This window comes from Nicotiana tabacum, chromosome 2 (assembly GCF_000715075.1).
Source record: "Nicotiana tabacum cultivar K326 chromosome 2, ASM71507v2, whole genome shotgun sequence".
NCBI classification, from domain to species: Eukaryota; Viridiplantae; Streptophyta; class Magnoliopsida; order Solanales; family Solanaceae; genus Nicotiana; species Nicotiana tabacum.
In genome coordinates, this window is record NC_134081.1 from 121,012,560 (window position 1) to 121,030,977 (window position 18,418).

Sequence of the window (18,418 nt, forward strand, 5' to 3'; positions counted from 1 at the left end):
AGTTTGATTAGAGGCATTTCAGTTTACGGAAGAGGTATTAGGTTTAGGGAACTGCTAGTTTTAAAGAATCTTTTTTCCTTAAAAAGATTAACTATCTAATAATGAATAAAATTAGTCCGACTAGAGTTAAATGCACACGAATAAGGATTGAGGAGAGTTGATTGATTAATAGAAACTTTGATAAGATGAATTATGAAAGATTAAATGAAGAAGTACAAAATTTATTGATCTTAGAATTACAAACAAAACTAAGATGCTATAGAATCATCTGTGGATATTTCCATTTTCCCAGCTACCTTCTTGTCACTTTATGTCTCATGTATACATTTTGTTATCCAAATCACCTGGTAATTTAAAATTGCCTATTGATAAACAAAGAATATGTAAAGGCGGATATACATCTAGTAAACTGTAAAGCTATAACAAAATGGGATATCGATAAGAATCTGAATTAGCAAAAGCTAATCCTGTCTCCTCCAGGCATTAACCTGATCAGCAAAACTGAGTTACTTTAGTTGTAACCATTTCTGTGTACCTTTTGCCATCTCCATGCTATTGCTAAACTCTCTTCAAGTGAATACCTTGCTATCCAGTTCAGTTCGCGCCTAATTTTAGAAGGATCGCTGTACACTTCAGCGTAGTCTCCTGGACGTCTACTCAGGTAATCAATCTTTATGTCCACTCCTGTTGCCCTTTTACAAGCTTCCACAAATTGTTTCACTGAACTACCTGTAATGACAAGGACTTGACTATCAACAAAATCACTTCCGGTGTACCAATATGTAGAGGCAGATCCAGGATATATATATATATATATATGTACTCTGTGTCAAAAGTTATGGGTTCAGATCCTTTAGACTACATCCACTTATACCAAAATGAATATATAAGTTTGCAACAAACAAAATGTTCAAAAAGTAATTTATAACTAGTGCAAAGTAACCTTTTCCAGTCCCAACATTGTAGATGCCAACTTTGCTAGGTTTTGCATGCTCGAGAGCTTTAACATGAGCGTCAATTAGGTCAGTCACATCGATATAGTCTCTTACACAAGTGCCATCTGGTGTGATGTAATCTACTCCTCTTATCTGAAATTGCCAGATAAGAATAAAGATTAAGTTTTACATACTGTTTATACATAAACAAGCAGGCTGTTTTGGATAATGGAGACAACGAGATATTCCCTCCGTTTCAATTTACGTGCACCCATTTGACTGGACACGGAGTTTAAGAAAAGAGAGAGGACTTTTAAACTTGTGGTGTAAAATGAGTCACATATATTTTGTGTGGTTATAAATCATTGCATAAAGGTAAATTGTTTCCAAATAAGGAAAGGGGCATTCTTTTTGGCACGGACTAAAAAGAAAATAGGTTCACATAAATTGAAACGGAGAGAGTAACTAAGTAAACCAAAAAGTAGAAAATGACAAATCAAGAAAAGAAGTGCAATATCTACTTGAAGAACATTCAGTAATACACCTATTACTGCTTACCTTCAATCCTGGAATTATGCCCCTGGCTGCATCAAAACAAGCACCAGATATCTGACCTTGCTCACGTAATTCTGGCCGTGGAGCTTCTCCTAACCTTCCTTCAGGGTCTGAGCCGATCACATTGAAGTACCTGATTAGTACATTGTAGACCATCAGATACTTGCATTGCGAAATGTGTATGTACAAAGACGTTACACTTGCACCAACTTCAGAAGCACCAAAATCCAACAACTTTATCAAGCTTCAAAGAGTTGGGAAAAAGTGGTTTTTGTTTTACTGCTTAGTGATAAAAAGGACCTACCATCAGCGGAAAGCAATTTTCAGTGATTCACTACAGGTTCTCTAAAGGTGAAAAATATAGTACCTATTATTTATCATATGAATGTATTTAGCATTATTATGCAAGGTGGCTTGAACATTGTTCGAGTTGGTGAAGTGAAACCATTCCTATAATGATAATGCACTTAATTCAATCGCAGGAAGGCGCTTCCTTACTAAGGATCAGCTGACCATTCCTTTTCAAGATATTCAAGTGTAAAGCACAAACCTTAATATCATAATAGCCATATCTGAAGTCTTGGAGTAGTCCAGTATGATATCTTCAGCCATTTTCTTTGCTTTTCCATATGGATTTATTGGGGCCTGTTTTGTATTCACAGTTACACCAGTTAGTTTGGAAACATTGTAATCAGTAACGATAATCACAATAACAAACACCTATTCCAGATATTGGCAAAAGTGAAAACGCCTAATGGAGCAAACTCGTTCTAGTTTGACAGGGCGGTGTTTTTCTTATTGACATATGACTTTACCGATGAAACATCAGTATAAATAAAAAGTTCTAATGAAGTGGAAATTAGTTACTGACTTGTGGCGTCTCTTCTGTAATAGGCATTTTCTCAGGCTCTCCATATGTTGCACAAGTACTTGAATAAATTAGTGTCTTTACACCATGTGCAGCCATTGCCTTAACTAGAAGCAGAGTATTTGACGTGATGTTATGATAATACCTGCACAGTGCAAGAGTATTACAAGACAGACAAAAAAGGAGAGAAACAATTTCTGGGGAGGGTAGGATGTTCGCAGCCTTACCCCTACCCGGGAGGGCAGAGAGGCTGTTTCCGATATAATTTCTTTTATCAAAAATTTAACATTCACAGGTACCTAAGCGGTTCTTGAGTACTTTCACCAACATATGCAACAGCTGCAAAATGCATCACAGCATCAAATGCATTTTGTGAGAAAATCTTGTTAACCTGAGGTTGTTGGTTAAGGATAAAAAATCCTGACAACATCTGAAGCTGTAACAAAGATGTTACTATATAGAGAACTAAACGTGTAGATAAGTCGTGAAGCTAAGCATGAAAGAAGAAAACAAGTTATCCAGGATACAGCAGCACCATCTCCTAGATCAGCATAAATAAACTGAAGTCGCCCTGGCTCGGGAAAAAGTTCCTGGAGAGCTTTTACAGCACCCATATTTCCACGCGAAAGGTTGTCCTGTCAGAAAAATCTCATGATTATGACACAGTCGAAAACTTGATTTGTGAGGGGATTTTGAAATGAAGAGGGACATACCACAATAGTTACACGGTATGAATCTTTTAGGAGTCTAAGGACAGCATGAGAACCTATGTAGCCAGCACCTCCAGTCACTAATACATGAGTTACACCAGGTTCGTGTTGAGAAAACTGAAAATTACAAATTTTGATTGCCGATTACCAACAGATTCTGATATACATTGTAAGACATATGATCTAATTATGAGTCGGACAATCACCTTGACGGAGGTACTAAAACCAGATGAATTTCTGAATATAAGAAAACAAATTGCAGCAATGCCAGCAACCAAGAGCAGTTTCCTGGAAGTGCTGCTCCTTCTCTTTAACTCCACAAAATCCATGCCTGAAAGTTAATGTGCAAATATATTTAGCTCTTTTCAAAGTATATTCTCCTTAATATTTTTAGTTATTGGTATATCAATTCATTTCTCCCATACCATGTAACAATTCAACATACTCAACACTGATGGCAACTTAATAAGTTATAACAGCATTATCCTGCAGCCAGGGGCGAAGCTACACTGCCTTAATGGTGGTCAATTGACCACTCTTTGCCGAAAATTATATTGTGTATATAGGTAAAATATTAGGTTTTAAAGATATATAACATATATATTGGACACCCTTTGTCGGGGAATTTTCTCCACTTCTTTCAAGTTTGAACACCCTTGGGGAAATCTTTGGCTTCACCACTCTCGAACTACTAAATCTAACAAACAAGAATTTGGTACAAACACCTTTGCAGTTTCTAAAAAAATATTTTCAGGGAATCCATCAGCTATTGGCGTTCAGCGGCCATTTATAGAATTCCAGCGAATCAAAACTTCCCCATATATAAGCCTAACTACTAAAAGATCATCAATCTCAGCGTTTGATTATTTAGGAAGTCAATATACTTTTTATTTTTAATGTCCAATTAGGATCAACTAGGACACAAATAAAGCTGACTTCTTTATTTTCCAAAAGGGATATAATCCAATTTCTATTTCAAGCAATACTTCATAAAAGGACCTCCTCCAACCTAAAAAACTATCCTATATCTAAATAATTTTAGATGCTAATTTAGACCACATCGTAAAATAAGTATTTTGCACGTTGGAATCAAAGATCATGATGCAGAATGCAGAATTTATCTCCCTTTTCACCAATCGAATTAAAAAGACAACTTTTTTAATAAAAGACTAATCAATCAGAAGTTGATTTGAACATCACAAAGCCACAACAATCATAGAAAGACAAATAAAATTCTTCCTTACATTTCAGAGAATGACTTAAAAAAATGTATATCACGAAATTATAGATGTAAATAAGTAAAGCTAATTTTGTAAAATCCAGAAAACCTGTGAATGTGTAATAATAATGTGTATAGAAAGATGACAGAAAGATAAAAACAAAAAGTCAATACTTTGCAACGACCTTAAAAGCGGAGGAACCAAGAATATAATTCACCAAACAATTAATTTTCTTTTTAAAAAAAACGTCTATAGCCTCAGAAGATGATCGCCAAAAAAATTGTAACAATGTAAAAATCACATGCAAAATCTAATTCTAGATAATAAACAAAAAAACTACGTAAAAAAATCCCAGATGATGAATATTAAGAAAGAATGACATAAAAGATTGTTTACCTGAAACGAAAGAGGAAACGGAAGAGATTTTTCCTTAAGCCAAAACTGATGTATGTTATAATAATGTTAATTACTAGTATTAATATTAAGGAAAAAAAGAGAGAGAAAACAAAACGAGAAACAATTGGGAAGAAGTTTTGTGAATATAAAGACAAAGACCAAAGAAGTTTTGTAGTATATAAGAAGAAGAAGTCAGATAATAAAGATAAGTAGATTTAGAAAATCCGAAAAGACAATATATTTCAGTGGAAGAAAAGTGGACCATGTTCTTGAGACTAATAATAAACTCAAAGCAGCCTCAAAATTAAACTAATGGATTATAATTAATTATAAATATTAAAAATTGTGTTACACGTAAAACTGCCATTAGTCGTTTTACCATTGATGACTCTCCTTTTTCTTCTGCTAAGTGTGTGTGTGTGTGAGAGAGAAAGGAAGACATTGGTGGAAGAGAGTCCTGGTCTATTGGGGACAGTGTGTGTGTGTGTGAGAGAGAAGAGAGAGAGAATTAAGAAATGGTTTATTATTCAATTGAGAGAGGGAAAATGTCATTTTCCTATTTGTTGGACTTTTTTTTTTTGGATTTTATTATTATTATCATCTCATGCAATAGGATTTATTATTGAGTATAACTCGAAATCCTAAGCTACTCCCTTTTATAAGGAAACAAAAGAAGTTGAATACTACTTTAAATTAATTACCTCTTATTTCTTGTGTCTCACTAAACATATTTTAACCTTGAATAACTATTTTTTATTTTATTTTTTGGTTCCTTTGCATAGAAAATATTTTATATTTAGATTATTATTGAAATCATATTATCCTTAAATATGGCGTAACAATATGAATTTAGCATAATACATGGATGATTAAATGATTTAGGATTCAATAATCTATTAAATTTGGGAAGAAAGGATATCATAAATTCATAATTTGATTAGTTTTAGGTTAAACTTTAAGAGAACAGAATAAGCAAGGATGCCAAATTATACCCCTTTACGTCCACCCTTTTCAATCTTGTATGAAAATATCTCAAAAGAATATAAGATAATAAGAAGGTTGTGGAGGATAAAAATGAAGCAACAAATAGGGGCGGAGCTAGAAGTCCAGTTACGGATTCAGCCGAATCCAGTAGTTTTTGCTTAAACAATGTATTTATGTTCAAGAAATTCATTAAATATGTACATATATTAAGTTTAGAACTCAGTTATTAATTAGCACTTGAAATCGTTGTTCTAAAATAATTCCGAACTTATAAAATTGAAATTCTAACTCTACCTCGGACAACAAAGGCAATTGTGTTTGTGTGAGAGAGAGAGTGAGAGAGGGAGTGAGAGAGATAGAGAGAGAGTCGTGTTTAAAATAAATTACTATTGTTTATCCTATTATTATAAAATATGAGTAAATTATGCGTATACACCTTGTTCTATGTGGTGTCACGGGACACAGTCGAATTTTTTTTACTAATTATGTATAAGAAAAATAAAAATATTAAGGATAAATATAGAAAATGACACCGCTTACAACTACAATAAGTTATTTAGTTCATTTCTTCAAATTGTGACAGTGTTTATGAAAAAATTTACCTTAAATCTAACAACAAAGAGATTGATTTTACTAAGAGTCTCAATTCTTCGCAAAAGTTAGAATATTACTACTACTTCTATTGTTTCCCTTTTTCAGTTAGGGTTGAAGTATTCGAATAGGCTGTCAAAGTTGACTAAATGTGTTGATGGGAACAAGCTAAAGGATTCTTAATTAGCTGACATACCTAATAATCTTATCTCTTCTTTGAGGGTTGGCATGGCTAATATTATGCATCAAGTTGGTGTAAATAAAGAAAAGAAAATTTGACATGTAAACCATTTCAAGTATTTAAATGGAAGTAAATTAAATATGACAAAAACCGATGAACTATCAACAAATGGTTCGTAGGAATTTTAAGTTGATGGTTAACAATTGTTAATAAAAGAGACGCTATAACTAGAGAGAAAAAAAAGATTTTTAAGAAGCTAATTTGTCTGTGTCTATTAACTATATAGCTTAAGTAAATTAAATATGATAAAAATTGATGAACTACCAACGAATGATTCATAGAAATTTTAACAACTGCCAATAAAAGAGATGCCATAATTCGAGGGGGGGAAATACTGATAAGGAGGTAATTTGTTTTTGTCCGTAAAATATATAGCCAAATTTTATCTTACTTGCACCAGATATTTACACCAATTTATATAGCCCAACCTATAAACTATAATAACAAAAATAACAACATACTCGATGTATTCCCACAAGTGGAATCTAGGAAGGATAGTATGTACCCAGACCTTACCCCTACCTTGTGAAGGTAGAGAGGCTATTTCCGGTAGATCATCGGCTCAAGAAAAACATAATCATAGCAAAATGACAAAGAACTACGGAAAGAGAAGCAATAACAACAAGAAGAATAATACTAGAACCGGAGCAAATATACAACAGGAAGAACCCAACCTATAAACTATAGTAATTTTTTTCCACTTAGAAGGATTTTCTTAGGGATCAATTAAAAATTTCCTTGCTTTTCAATTCTTCTTATTAGCTGGATATCACTTTGTATCATACATAAGAAGAAAAGATGAGAACATGAAGAAACGTGCAGTCTCTACCAATACAAATTTTCACGTTACAACCTATTTTCAGCATCATGCATGTAGTTTCTCTTACTACTATAAACTAATACTCCTTAAATAAACCGTTTGTAAAAATTATAAAATTGAAAAAAAAGTTATATTTGTGTGTTATTCCACTATTGGAGGCTTTGAGTCAACACAACTTAGGATGATCAAAAGTTTCAAGGGAAGAAATTGATATTTAAAGGGCAAACTTAAAGATAAAAAAGAACCAAGCAAAGGGTATAAGAATGCTTCTTTTTCAGGACATGAATGAGAGAGAATACATGTTTGATGCATCATTCTAGCACATGTACCATTGACCCTTTCTCTTTCCCTTTTATGCATTAGCCAAATAATCTGTTTAATTAGCACTGATTGGCAACTTAAAATATACAGTAAACGTCCTGCTACAATAGATTAAATTACAATGATGATGATGATATATATATATATATATATATATATATATCCTTTAATAATTAAATCTCTCTACCTTGACAATTACTAGCTGGAACTGGCTAAACTTCAGTGCTTGGAGGGCAGGTGGGATGATAAAAACAAACTAGCACAAGGAAAATGCAGCCAAGAGAGGACAAAAACATGAGCAAGTTGCTATATACATGAGTCAGAGTGATAATAATAATAATATTTTATATTGCATGAAATTGACATGAAACCTCTATCAATTATCAACAGGAACTGCTTTAACATGTATCTATTTTGAGTGGAGAAAAAGCAGCATTTGCGTCAATTATCTACAGAAACTGCTACAACCATCCTAGCTGCTGAACTGGCAATAGCATCATCATACACAAATGCAGCAGAGAAAGGGCGCCCGCGTTAATGCACCACAGGCTGCCCTTCTAGCAGTGCAACAATAAAGACAAAGCACTATTGCATATCCAATGTGATCAACAGTAGTTCACCTCTATGCCACCCGCATATACTTCAATTTACAATAGGGATGACACATTTCAATGCAACATTGTAAACAATTCGGGGGAAGGTGGGAAATAAGAAAAAAGAAAACACAAGATGGAGGAAGAGGAACTCCAGGCATTAAAACGATGCCTAATATATATGCATACCCTTGCTTCCAGCCTTCTATTTCTTCTGGATCAGAATACCATGTTTCTGGCAAAGAGCATCTAGACGACCACCCTGAGAGTTACGAATGTACAACTGTATTTGCTATCTTAGCAGCTCAGCTAGCAGCTTACGGATTCAGGATTTATTTGTCCACTATTTCCACCATGAGCATTAAACCCAGTAACAGGCATGGACCGCTGAGCAAAATTGAACAGCAGCTTCCTCTGCTGCTCATTCGTGTGCGGAAGACCTGCACGTAGAAGCTCGACAGGCATTTCTCTACTTACAGCTCTTGCAGCCTCTGAACCAATCATCTCTGTGTTTGACGGAGTCTGTGCAAGTATTGATTGCATTATACTGTCATACTTACTCAGACAATACTTGGTAAGTAGACCAAAGAAGGCATCAAAAGACGCCTGCCAAAGGGCAGGATTAGGCATGCTGAAGCTGCCTCCAGCCTGAGGATCTGTTAACAGATAAGTTGCCCTATCAAGTACAGACTTTAGAATAACAGTGGCTCCATCTCCAGCAGGGCTTCCAAGTGGGCGGAGAGGAGGCTGCTCTGACGAACAAACAATAGCAGCTAGACAAGCACTGAGCGAATTGAGGTCCATGCCACTGACGCATGCAGAGACTGTTTTTGCAAGATTAGTGATGGTCTCTGCGGCTTCCACATCATGTGGAAGGCCACCAAACAAGACCCTTAAATGTCGAAAAATTGCCATGCAAACTATTCTGGCAAGCTCACCTCCAGGAATAAGAAGCTGAAGGTACCTCGATATGAGCTTTCGGCCTTTAGGAAGAGATACCAACCATAAAAATACAATGTCATCTTTAGGGGTAAGCCCTACAGAACTGCCACTTTTTCCAAGGGGGTCAACAAGCTGAAGCGAGGTCGCCATGCCTTCTAACAGGATTTGCCGTTTCCGCCTGAGTTGAGCACCACCATCCTGGGGCTGAGTAAACAGAAGTAGCCGGTCAATGTCATCGACCTCAAGCAGAAGATAGAAACCATCTTCTACGGTAATTCTAGCTGCAAATGTTGGTTCCTGCTCCAAAGGTTTCTCAGATATCTTCTGTTCACCACTGCCATCATTAGAAACAAGGCCTGGTGGATCAGATTCAAGAAGAGCACGAGGCCTGCGGATAGAAGAAAATGAAACCCGCCCCTGAGCATCAACATGGAGATGAGGCTGCGTTTCTGTGCTATTGCGCGACCGTGAAGATTGCTCCTTGTTTGGACAGAACCGGCGCATTGATCTTGACTCAGCTGCTTTCTTTGCAAGCCGAGCTTGGTGATAATAATCGTCTACATATGGATCATTCCGATGTGTTGCAGAATGCTGCATTTTCAGAATGCTCTCTATTTCATCACCAGTCATGTACTTAGATCTGAACTGTGACACATTACTCTCCCGTTTGTGGTTACTACCGTCAGTAACTTGTTTGGATGAATACTCACTCTGTCTACCTTTATGTGATGACTTAGATCTTGGATTTCTGAAATCCGCCAATCCATATTTGCTCAGATGCGATGGTGAAGGGTAGGAATTAAATAATTGAGATTGTAGTGCTGAAAAATGACCTAAAGATGGCTGGACTGCAAGATGCAGTCTCTGCTGCTGCAGAGGGGACATTATCTGAGGGGATAATAGCCCGTTTTGATGAGGAAACTGATGTGGTAAGATACTGTTTAAGAGACTAGAATGGTCCCCATGGATGAGTCCTGCATGGCTGGTCCACTGATTTTGCAGCCGGTTATTAAGTGAAAGGCCAATGGTGTTCAACTGTGACATGTTTCCACCATAATGGAGCCCATGAGGCAAGCCTGCCAAATGCATATTAGAGTTTGACAAAGAAGAGAGATTAGCAGTGAAATAGGGAGACTGAGGTCCAGCGGCAAGAGATGATATGTTTTGCGGACGTAAATGACTGCAAGGTGAGGATTGTTGAGACTGGCCACCTGGAGGAGGAAAAGAACTGAACGATGACTTCGGTACTAAAATGGGTTCACTTAAGAAGTGCTGAAGTTGTTGGGGTTGCTGAGGGTATGAGGATGTTCTATACAATGGTTTTGACTCTGCAAGATGCACAGCAGAGAGATGTGGCTGTGAAGACCATCTTTTGCTTTCCTGGTAACATTCACTGTCAGACAAATTCTGATCAAACCAATCAGGAAAATCTGACTCCTTTGTCCATTCAGCTGCAGATGAACCTGCAAATAACTTTCATCAATCAAAAAGACACGCACGGCAAGCCATCACAAGAATGACAATCATGAACCAGAGACGTAAAAAGCAAAATGCGAGAATACCATGAAAGTCTGTTGAGGCTTTAAGTGCAAAGCGCAATTAAAGTGTGGGGTTTGGTGAAAAATAAGCTAATGAAGCAAAGTTTAAAATTTAAAAATAATGCAAAAAAATGTAAATATAAATGCAAACAATAATTCTTTTTGGAAAAAGAGAGGTAAAAGCTATAATTAAGTTCAAAAACCATTTTAAATTTCTAATTTAACTGAAAAGATGTTAAGTTCTTAGTGGCAAGTCTAATACTAAATTTCAATTTTCTTAATCCTAATTCCTAAATTTCAAGGGGGCGGGGAGATTGACGAGGATGTCACACACCGTATAGGGGCGGGATGAATGAAATGGAGGTTAGCATCTAGCGTCTTGTGTGACAAGAATGTGCCGCCAAAACTTAAAAGTAAGTTCTATAGAGTGGTGGTTAGACCGGCCATGTTGTATAGGGCAGAGTGTTGGCCGGTCAAGAACTCCCATATCCAGAAGATGAAAGCAGCAGAAATGAGGATGTTGAGATGGATGGGTGGACATACTAAGTTGGATAAGATTAGGAATGTAGATATTCGTGTGAAGGTGGGTATGGCCCAAATGGAGGACAAGATGGGGAAGCGAGGCTTAGATGGTTCGGGCATGTGTAAAGGCGAAGTCTAGATGTCCCAATAAGGAGGTGTGAGCGATTGGTTTTGGCGGGTAAGAGAAGAGGTAGAGGGCGGTCTAAGAAGTATAGGCAAGAGGTGATAAGACAGGACATGGCACAGCTTCAGCTTACCCAGGACATGGCCATTGATAGGAATGTGTGGAGGTCGAGAATTAGGGTTGAAAGTTAGTAGGTAGTCGAGCGTTTTTCTATTCCGTACCGGGTGTAAGACTAGTTCGATAGTGTCTTACCTTAGATTGCTAGTACTACATGTTATTTTCATACTATTTTCCGCTTCGGTTTCCTAGTATCTTGTCATTGTTACTGCTTGTTGCTATTGCTTTCTTCCATCTATTTTTCTGGCTCTTAGGTTGATGGTACTATCTTTTTGTTCTGGCCTTTGTTGTTGTTACTGCTTGTTTCAATTGTTTCTTTTCATTTTCTTGAGCAGAGGGTCTATCGGAAAAAGCCTCTCTACCCCAAGGTAGGGGTAAGGTCTGCGTACACACTACCCTCCCTAGACTCCACTTGTGGGACTCTACTGGGTTGTTATTGTTGTTGTTATCTAATCGCTGAAAAGTTCAGTCATGATGTTCTATTAACAATTAATGTCTCACTTTGTCAACTATCTTTATATGTCTAGTATTATGCTCTTAAAGACAGTGACCATCAGTACAAAGGTGCGCCCTTATCACCTTGGCACCTAAACCAAAGCGCCAACTAAGTGAGGGGAAGCGCACAACTTGAGCTTCAGAGCTTAAGCGTGCATTAAGCGATCCTTTATTAACACTATTATGAACATAATATTTAATCTAGTGAACATTCCGAAGAGATAGTGATAACCAAAAGAATCTTCACATACACAGATCTCTTAAAGCTGCCCTCTAATAGCATGCAAATCGATAGGTGCATTGTATGTGCGATATATCATTGTTTCAATACACAAGATATGGATAAAAGGAGAAACGATGGCGTCAAGAACATGGAAGATGTAGGGAGCTGAAGTCAAACGCGAGTCAACAGCTCCTTTGAACCCCACAAACCAATCAAATCAAACAATTAAATTGGTAAAGATTCTTTTGAAAAATAATTAGTAATTGGTAAAGAAGAAACTACAGGTTTGCCCAGATACCCAGAGTGAACAACATAGATGTTCAGAAGATCCCAACTCAAATGCTGCTAGATCACATAATGTATAGCAATCCAACATAAAATAACGAACAAGACAAAAGGGAAAAGATACTTTATGCCTTATGGTTAATTTCTTTCCAGAATTGGGTTTAGCCGGACAGCCAGTGAAGAATGGCGATAATTCTTTTTCCTTTTTTTTCCGGATATGGTAAATCCTTAACCCCCCCCCCCCCCAAACCCCAAAAAAAACAAAAAACCCTTCCTAGAAGTCAACGGTACATCTCACAATGAAGATTCCATGATATGGAAGAGAGATGGAAAGGACTTCACAGTTAAATCAGTATACACTCTTTTAAAACTCTACTGGACACCAAAATACAAGCTGGCCTTGGAAAAATATTTGGAAAGTTAATGCTCTTTTCAAAGAGATATGCTTCTCTTGGTTGGTGGCTAGAAGAGCATGCTTAACCCATGAAAAACTACAAAGAAGGGGATTTCAGCTAAGCTCAAGATGCTTCTTGTGTCAGGAGAATGCAGAAAATAATAACCATCTGTTCTTACACTGCAAAATGACTGGTCAGCTTTGGCAAATTTTTCTGAGCATGATTGGCCTAAATTGGGTCATGCCAGAGTCTACAATTGAGCTTCTTAAATGCTGGAAAAATGGGGGAGGCAGGGTAAGGCAGAAGAAATGGTGGAACTCCATCCCAGCTTGTGTATGGTGGACTATATGGACAGAGAGAAATGCAAGGTGTTTTGAAGACAATAGTAACTCTATACAGACAATTAAGATGAATTGTATACAATCTTTGTATTTTGGGTGTAAAGGAAAATATGTAGAAGATACTGAATCTTTAATGGATTTTCTAGAAGCCTTATAGTAACCTTCTAAGAAGAACAAAGTTCTATTTTGCTTAATCTACTTTGTAAATATGGTGCCCAGCTTTTCCTTAAGGCTGATGAATATATTGTTACCATTCTCAAAAAAAAAAAAGAAGTCAATAGTGACCCTTCCCCACTTTGCTCCCTTAGAGACTCGAATTCACAACCTCTTGGTCGGTGGTGGAGTTGTCTTACGACAACTGCTGCTCACTTGTCAAAGAACAACAATTTTCCACTCTAAAACCTAAATGTTGTGTCGCATGGATCTCTCCGCAGGTAATTATGCCAAATAAGCCTCTCTAAAAATGATCTTTTAGGGAACAACAACAACATACCCAGTGTAATCCCACAAGTGGGGTCTAGGAAGGGTAGTGACAGTATAGGTATTGGACAGCAACAGCGTAGAGAAAAGGACACAAAGTTGAAATGTGGCATTGAGGAAAAACAGATCAATATTGAAAGAACTTCCACAAGTAAACACGTTCATCAATGCAATACAGAGACATCTTCTGCTTTTTCAATTGGAGTATCCAACTCCAATTTGGTAGACAAGGGGAAAGATTGTGATGGTCATGCTTGCTTTGCTAGAGATCAAGTCAAGCTGGCAGCATGCATGTCCTCAAATCAGCCATGTCTATGCATTCACTGTAGTACCATGGCCCAATAAGTTCTGTCTCACGGCAATGGCAAGTAAATTTCCCCAACACTATTATGATGAAAATATACACTGTTCCTTCAGCAGTAACATTCTCCTACATACTTGATTTGACTTCCCAATTCAATTTACAAACTCAAGTTGCTTTACCTCTTTGAATTTGAGGCGTTGTTGAATGTCAGGAGAATTATTTAAGTTATATGTTGAATGGGCTAAATTTATTTTATATGCCAAGGTTAAGCATATAGAATATTCTTAAAGATTGTATCCATAATCAGGAATTCTGATAATTCGGAACGCCATAACTAGGAATCCAGAAAGGTAAATTCCTTTTTATCATGTAACACAAACTCCTAAAAAAGAAATCTCCTATGTTTTGTCCACAACTTAATTAAATATGGATTCTCTTTTCACATATATGCACCCAAAAAATCCCAAAATAGATTCAGCAAATACAATTAAAACTTTTAGGAATGATGAATCAATGCCTGCACTTACTTTCCCTGGAAAAAGATCCTGATCCACGGTCGCCAATAACTCCAGGATGCCTAGGCCCAGTGACATTTCTGTTCAACTAGAAGAGACAAATGAAAAGCATTCACGTAAGTCTCAAGAAAGAACATCTCAATACCCTTACTTATCAGGGAAAAAAAGGGGAGCATATCAATACCAACCATTCTCTTTGATTGAGTACAAGTAAGTTGTTATGGTATTATTTTAATTAGTGATGATCAAGAATTATATTGCATTTAACTGCATAATATAAAGGATAAAAAAGTAAATCCAAAGCAGTAAGCCCATGTAACATCAGGATCTGTTGTCTCTTACGAGAGGTACAGATCAAAAGAATTAATTATATTGAGTTGCTGTTTCATTCTACGAAGTATATATAAAAGTTCCAGGTGTTACTCCTTAAGAAAAGCAAACTATCTCTAATAAATGGGGAGACAGAGAGAACTAGTACTAAGCACCTCCTGAAATTACAGAAAATATCTCGAAGTATTTACAAAGAGATGCTGGCATAAAGTTTAGAATCCCTAGTTCCAGGAGCCTTTGATGGAAGACAATAAAAATTAGTAAAAAATTTCATCTATTAGGAATCTCGCTGCAAGATATCTCCCCATTTTGTAGAATGAAAATAAACAGACCCATACTGCTAGGAAGATAGAAAATTAGAGAACGTTATAAACATCCAACCCTAAACATAAGAAATATGAAGGTTATAGAGAATCATAACCATCACTCAAACCAGTGCAGCATGGCTGACCTTTGAAAATGTAGTTGCTAGATCATCTAAGTCAGATAAAGACCCCAAAGCTGATCCCTGGAAACAAAAGCATTGAATTAATTAGTGGTAGCAAACTATATTACAAAACTCTACAATTTATCAGCAACTTATCAAGCTAATAAGCACAGTATCATATTCAAAAGAGCATGTACAAGTTCACAAGACAGTATCAAATCAAGGTAATAGGCACAATAGGGTAAGTTCTGGGATGCAGAACTGCAGTATTTTCATATTATCGTATTGACTCCTCAGTAGAAAGATGTACCAAGCTCGTTTCTTAATTGATTGAAAGGCAAATGTGCTAAGCACAATTACACTTAGTCAAAAATAAGGATTGTAAAGTGCCCAAAATGTTTGACTAGTACCTAGGAGTAGTTAAGAAAATATTACTGGCTACTCTCTCGCCATTTACACGACCCACAAATTACTGTTTTATGAAAAATAACAACTCCTATGTGTTACAGCCAAACAGACGAAACAATGGATTTTAGCATATAAGTTAAATCTCTTTCATATTTTCCTTTCTCAAGTTGATAACACATAACTCACCATATATTAGAAAGAGGGTCCATATCCTACCACAATTGTAAAACATATATTCTATCTGTTTCAATTTATGTGACACTAATTCCTTTAGTCTGTCCCAAAAATAATGACATCTTTCTATATTTAGAAACAATATAATTTTAAACTTCCCATTTTCCCTCAATGATGCGATTTATAGCCAAAATATGTGGAGCTTGTTTTAGACCACAAGTTCCAAAAGTTTTTTTTTTCTTAAACTCCATGTCCAGTCAAACATCGAAACATAAATTGGGACGGAGGGAGTATGTACCTCATCTTTCTCAAACAAATGGTATTCCGGTAACTCATCATCACCAAATCCACCTCCCAACAAAGGAACACCATTATTTCCATCCTCTTCTAAACCCCTCAATTCAACTTCTTCCCCAAAAAAGGCATACTGTGATGCATCAAACAGCGCACCCTCTGTATCAAATAGAAAAAAAAAGAAAACCAATAATCAGGCCAGAAAAAAAAACTGATAGAAGTAATAAGTAAATTTGCACAAAATTAAACCCAGAGGGATAAAAGTAAAATCAATTCAACCTGATACAGAGCTGGAGGAGCTAGCCAAGTTGCTGAAATCATTGCTATCGAATTTCTCCATTAATTACAACAAAAAGCTCAAACTGAAGAATTGGAAAGTATACTAAACCTAACTATACAAACACACATACAGAAAAAAACGATAAAAATGTGAAGATTCCACCGAATCAACAAAGAGAACTGAGCTTTTATAGGGTTTTGAATATGTGAAGAGAAGAGCACATAGCGTAAATATATGTATATCTAACTATTATAGGTGTGTTGTTTGTGAGTGGAAGTAATAGATAGTAGGTTTTTCGAGGAATCGAAGAGGAAGAAAAAGGGGAGAGGGGTCAAATTTTTGTTTTGTTTTTGTTTTGTTTTGCTCCCCCGAAAAAGCGAGAGAGAACGCTGAGATCATAGTATAAAAGAACACCTAGCCTACGGGGGTTTTAGGTTTGTTTTTGAGCTGCGACTACATTTACTCTCCGTCCACTTTAATTAATTTTTTTAATCTTTTTTTATGATCCACTTATCTTTTTTTTATAGTCCACAATATTTAATTTTTTCAAATATCAAAAAAAAAAAAAATTCTTTTTTTCAAAGTTATCCTTGAAATAAAAAAAGCTAGGTATATTTATTGTATTTTCAATGAACAAACTAAGGCTAATATAATCAATTTTATTGTTAATTCATTCTCAAAATTAGATTTTTTAATATGTGTAAAAAATATCCAAAAATCAATTAAAATGGATCGAAGGGAGAAATAAATAAATAAATAAATAAAAACTTATTCGCACCTAAATTAAATTAATTTATTATAGTCAATGATAAAAAGTTATATAGATTTAAAAATATAGTTAAATGATAAGAGTACACATAAAGTCCATGTATTTTATATTTATTGACTTACTAAAAATACAAGTTTAAGTTAGTTTTTCGATTATTATGAGCAATAATAAAGTTATTTTTGTGTGACCTATAAGTCACAAGTTTAAGTTGTGAAAGCAACAACTACTGCTTACATTAGGATAAAATCTCAATATCACTCTCCTTGGGATATAGCTCTTTCCTTAATCTATGTAAATGCGAGATACTTTGTGCACCAAACTGCCCTTATATGATATGATAAAACCGTATGAATCTATTTGTTAGGTGTGTTGAATAAAGTCAAACACGAAAAGTAGAAGAGGAAAAAGAAACTACTTATAAGGAATTGGATACTCTTAATTAATGGTGTGAGGCATTTTCGAGAAAACGTGCGGGCTTGGCCCAAAGCGGACAATAGCCGTTTTAGCTCAACAATTGGTATCAGGGCCAATGGTTTGGCGGCAGAACTACAGAGATGGCGTCGTGTGGCGTGCCTTTGCCTGTCTACGGGGCTTACGACCTTTACCCGTAGCTTTGAAAATGCATACACAACTTTTGAGTTTTGGTAACCGTAAATACTCAAAATCATGTCGGTGACATAGTTAATCTCCAAAACTAGCCTATTAAACAGATGGGTCGTGTGAAACTTAGTTCAAGGGAGAGATTATTCCAAAATTAACCAATGAATAGTGATGGGTCATATGAAACTTAGTTCGAGGGGGAGATTATTAGATGTATTGAATAAAGCCCCACATAGAAAGTATAAGAGAAAAAGAAGATACTTATAAGGAATTTGATACTCTTAATGGTGTGAGATATTTTCGGGAAAACCGTACGAGCTTGGTCCAAAACGGACAATATCACATCATGTTAAGAGTATATTTGGATCGTTTTAGCCCCTTTCATACAAAAAGTATTGGGTTAGACCTTTGAAGAGAGCGATTTACTTCTTTTAGAGAAAACTCTATGAATTCAAATTAATCGGATTAATATCTTCAAATATAAGATGCTTAAAGGGAAAACATATAGCAATTCCACAAAGCTTTGTTTTATATGCTATTTGAACTTGTTTTCATCCGAATAATCGACTTATTATTCTTAAGAGACAAATTGTTCATTTTAGTGATCTTGAGACACTACTA

The 18,418-nt window shown here is 35.9% G+C and overlaps 2 protein-coding genes across 3 annotated transcripts; both read right to left on the bottom strand.

The window, feature by feature from the left end:
• Positions 1-205: 205 nt before the first annotated feature.
• On the bottom strand, positions 206-5,173 carry LOC107811767 (UDP-arabinose 4-epimerase 1). 2 transcript variants are annotated; one of them, XM_016636760.2, is made up of 10 exons: positions 4,685-5,173; positions 3,275-3,399; positions 3,072-3,185; positions 2,886-2,993; positions 2,658-2,749; positions 2,362-2,503; positions 2,041-2,135; positions 1,494-1,623; positions 944-1,088; positions 206-729 (listed from the first exon to the last, which is right to left on the bottom strand). In XM_016636760.2, exons 2-10 carry the CDS (start codon positions 3,395-3,397, stop codon positions 512-514), a joined length of 1,167 nt encoding a protein of 388 aa, XP_016492246.2. In that variant the 5' UTR covers positions 3,398-3,399; positions 4,685-5,173; the 3' UTR covers positions 206-511. The 2 variants fall into 2 exon arrangements, with proteins under 2 accessions (XP_016492246.2, XP_075094755.1); XM_075238654.1 differs by having other exon boundaries at positions 3,494-5,173.
• Positions 5,174-7,969: 2,796 nt separating this feature from the next.
• LOC107811764 (protein PAT1 homolog 2) lies at positions 7,970-16,851 on the bottom strand. The gene is made up of 5 exons (XM_016636757.2): positions 16,428-16,851; positions 16,153-16,307; positions 15,297-15,353; positions 14,528-14,603; positions 7,970-10,639 (listed from the first exon to the last, which is right to left on the bottom strand). Exons 1-5 carry the CDS (start codon positions 16,486-16,488, stop codon positions 8,544-8,546), a joined length of 2,445 nt encoding a protein of 814 aa, XP_016492243.2. The 5' UTR covers positions 16,489-16,851; the 3' UTR covers positions 7,970-8,543.
• Between the last annotated feature and the right edge of the window lie 1,567 nt (positions 16,852-18,418).

Excerpts from the sequence above, each read along its gene's own strand:
- LOC107811764 (XM_016636757.2), bottom strand. The coding sequence starts at position 16,488 with ATGGAGAAATTCGATAGCAATGATTTCAGCAACTTGGCTAGCTCCTCC. Across the intron at positions 15,354-16,152 it reads ATTTGTTTGAGAAAGATGAG|GGATCAGCTTTGGGGTCTTT; the intron begins GTACATACTCCC and ends TTTTGTTTCCAG. Across the intron at positions 10,640-14,527 it reads AGGATCTTTTTCCAGGGAAA|GTTCATCTGCAGCTGAATGG; the intron begins GTAAGTGCAGGC and ends AGTTATTTGCAG.
- LOC107811767 (XM_016636760.2), bottom strand. The coding sequence starts at position 3,397 with ATGGATTTTGTGGAGTTAAAGAGAAGGAGCAGCACTTCCAGGAAACTG. Across the intron at positions 3,186-3,274 it reads GTTTTAGTACCTCCGTCAAG|TTTTCTCAACACGAACCTGG; the intron begins GTGATTGTCCGA and ends TGTAATTTTCAG. Across the intron at positions 1,089-1,493 it reads GCATAATTCCAGGATTGAAG|ATAAGAGGAGTAGATTACAT; the intron begins GTAAGCAGTAAT and ends TGGCAATTTCAG.